This window comes from Montipora capricornis, chromosome 2 (genome assembly GCF_036669925.1).
Source record: "Montipora capricornis isolate CH-2021 chromosome 2, ASM3666992v2, whole genome shotgun sequence".
NCBI lineage: Eukaryota > Metazoa > Cnidaria > Anthozoa > Scleractinia > Acroporidae > Montipora > Montipora capricornis.
The window spans coordinates 54,872,079-54,874,578 of record NC_090884.1 but is presented as its reverse complement, the minus strand read 5'-3'; the positions used below and the strand labels follow the sequence as shown (position 1 = coordinate 54,874,578).

Genomic DNA, 2,500 nt, shown 5'->3' with positions numbered 1-2,500 from the left:
AGAACGTGAACACAAGGCAGCGAATTTGAATTTTCTGTCGTAGCCTCAACACCGCACCTCCTAATTCAGTTCCTGGAAAGTTACACTAGCTTTTAGAAGTTAGATAAGCCAACATAATGACGAAGAAGATTCATTAACCTGAAGTTGGAATTTTAAATGACGTTTTCGTTACCGTCGCATTGCAGATCTTAAACTCCCTAATGGTGCACTGAACAGCAGCGAAAAAGTCTTTTGGGCATTTGGCTCTAATGTTAAGCAAAACGGGAGCGACATTTTGCTTTGGTTGTGTACACCGACGTGACTGTCTAATCACGTGAGTGCAAGCCAAGAATACATCTATTTCTAATTGTTTACTTTAATTTTCTTATTTGTACTTTGATTGTAGACCACTGCTGGATACTTAGTACAAACTGTGCTATATAGATATAATCATCATTAATATTATGTTGTTATTATTGTCATCTTTGTGAACTGGATAACCTTTTTCCGGTTAGCTTCCTAAGGGAGCGAGTCATAGCGTATGTTCAAAAGTCGCTTAGAGTTTTCTCCTCACTCTACAGCTCCAATACCTTTCTCAAAATCCTTGCTGTTCCTAGTAACGTCGTTTTCTGGAGTAATGAAATACCAATTTTGACATCCAACTGTTCTAGCCACTGGTTCATTAAGTTTTTTGTTTACACTTCCCAGTGATCCTACAACAATAGGTAACACCTGCACAGTTCTCATGTTCCACATTCTTGCAATTTCTCTTTTAAGGTCGATACTCTTCAACTTGCTCATTCTCCTTCTCACCAATTCTTTTATCCGCTGGTACGGCAATATTAATAATAGTGCAATTTCTCTCCTGTTTATTTACAACTACAATGTCCGGTCTTCTGGCATCAATGACATGATCACACAGTATGTTCACATCCCACAGTAGTTTAACCTCATCGTTTTCCCTTACACTGTCAGGTGCGTGTTCGTACCACTTATCCTTCTTTTCCAGATGAAATTTCGCACACAACTTCCATTGAACTGCTGTTGCAACATTGTGGTGTCTCTGCTTACATTCCCTAGTAGTAGTAGTAGTAGTAGTAGTAGTAGTAGTAGTAGTAGTAGTAGTAGTAGTAGTAGTAGTAGTAGTAGTAGTAGTAGTAGTAGTAGTAGTAGTAGTGGTAGTGGTAGTGGTAGTGGTAGTGGTAGTGGTAGTGGTAGTGGTAGTGGTAGTGGTAGTGGTAGTGGTAGTAGTACACTCGAGCAAAATGAGCCCGTTCTCAAACAAAGTCATTTTTCACTGATGCACTAATGCAAGTTGAATTTCGCATTTCGCTATGTATTACCAGTGACTCGCTGATGATTTCCTCCGCGTCTTACAGCTGTCGAACTCGGGTCTATGTTACTCATGGCAGTAATGTTTGAACATCTTTTTGACTGAGCATTCCTGGCCCGGAATCCAAAACATTTCACGAACGTTTCTTTGAAACGTTTGTTCTGAAAGGTGTACAGAGGTGGATTTAGTGCAGAATTAAGATATCCTAGAAGCAAAAAACACGGAGATAGCCCAGGAGGTACTTTAATCCAAATTTTATTTCCTCCGAAAAGTATCACCAGGCTTAGCATTGTGTGCGGCATCCAACAAAAGAAGAAAGCGCAGACTATGATCAGAATATTCTTAGCAGCCTTTAAATTGCGTTTAAATCTTTTCTGGCGTCTCTCGACCGGCTTCGAAAATCCTGCAGCGTTTGTCGAATTTCCTTCGCAAGCCAACGATTCGGACGGTGTTTTTCTCCTTTGCGAAAACTTCCCATTGTTAATGCTTCGCGCAATCATGAAGATTTTTAAGTAGAGGAAACACATCAACAAGAGAGGGAAGATAAAGTTGACGAAGGAGCTCACAATGGAGTAAGGAAATGTTATATTGAAGTGACACCTATCATTCTCGACGCTGTATGGTCGATATTTCCATCCCATCACTGGAATTAAAGCAAAAGCTATCGAATACACCCACACTAGTAGAATGACCAGAATGGCCCTTTTGTGGGTCATGAATGGTCTTCGGCGATAACGGTTCAGAGGGTCCTCAAGGCTCTTATAACGATCAACGCTCACCACAAGAAGGTTCCAAATAGAAGAGGGCACAGTGATGAGGTACGCGGTCGTCCATGCCTCACAGAGTCCCTCACTATGTACCCACTTGAATTGTACCAGTTGTTGATCCACGTCAAAAGGCATAGAGAGAGTGGCAGTTAGTAAATCACTGATGGCCAAAGAGAAAATAAAGAGCATTGTCGGCGAGGAACGCAGCTGGGTGTTCACAAGGATCGCTGAACACACCAATAAATTTCCAATGATGGCTAAAATGATTATGACGATCAATAGAATTGCTGTGAAGATGATGAAACCATGAGCTGACGTTGAATGACTATTTGCGTTGAAACTTTCCGCTTGTGTTGTTAAACTTGTGTTGTTAAGACCTGTCATATTTTCCCGGCGTTTCTCTGCTGGTGTGACTTCGATT

The 2,500-nt window shown here is 41.0% G+C and overlaps 1 protein-coding gene across 1 annotated transcript in view; it reads right to left on the bottom strand.

The window, feature by feature from the left end:
• The window catches only part of LOC138038128 (histamine H2 receptor-like), a 4,412-nt gene that overhangs the window by 1,574 nt on the left and 338 nt on the right, over positions 1–2,500 (bottom strand). The window contains exon 1 of the mRNA XM_068883954.1: positions 1–2,500. This exon is cut by the window's left edge and continues 1,574 nt beyond it; it is cut by the window's right edge and continues 338 nt beyond it. Coding sequence (XP_068740055.1) covers positions 1,312–2,463 — 1,152 coding nt within the window. The 5' untranslated portion in view covers positions 2,464–2,500 and the 3' untranslated portion in view covers positions 1–1,311.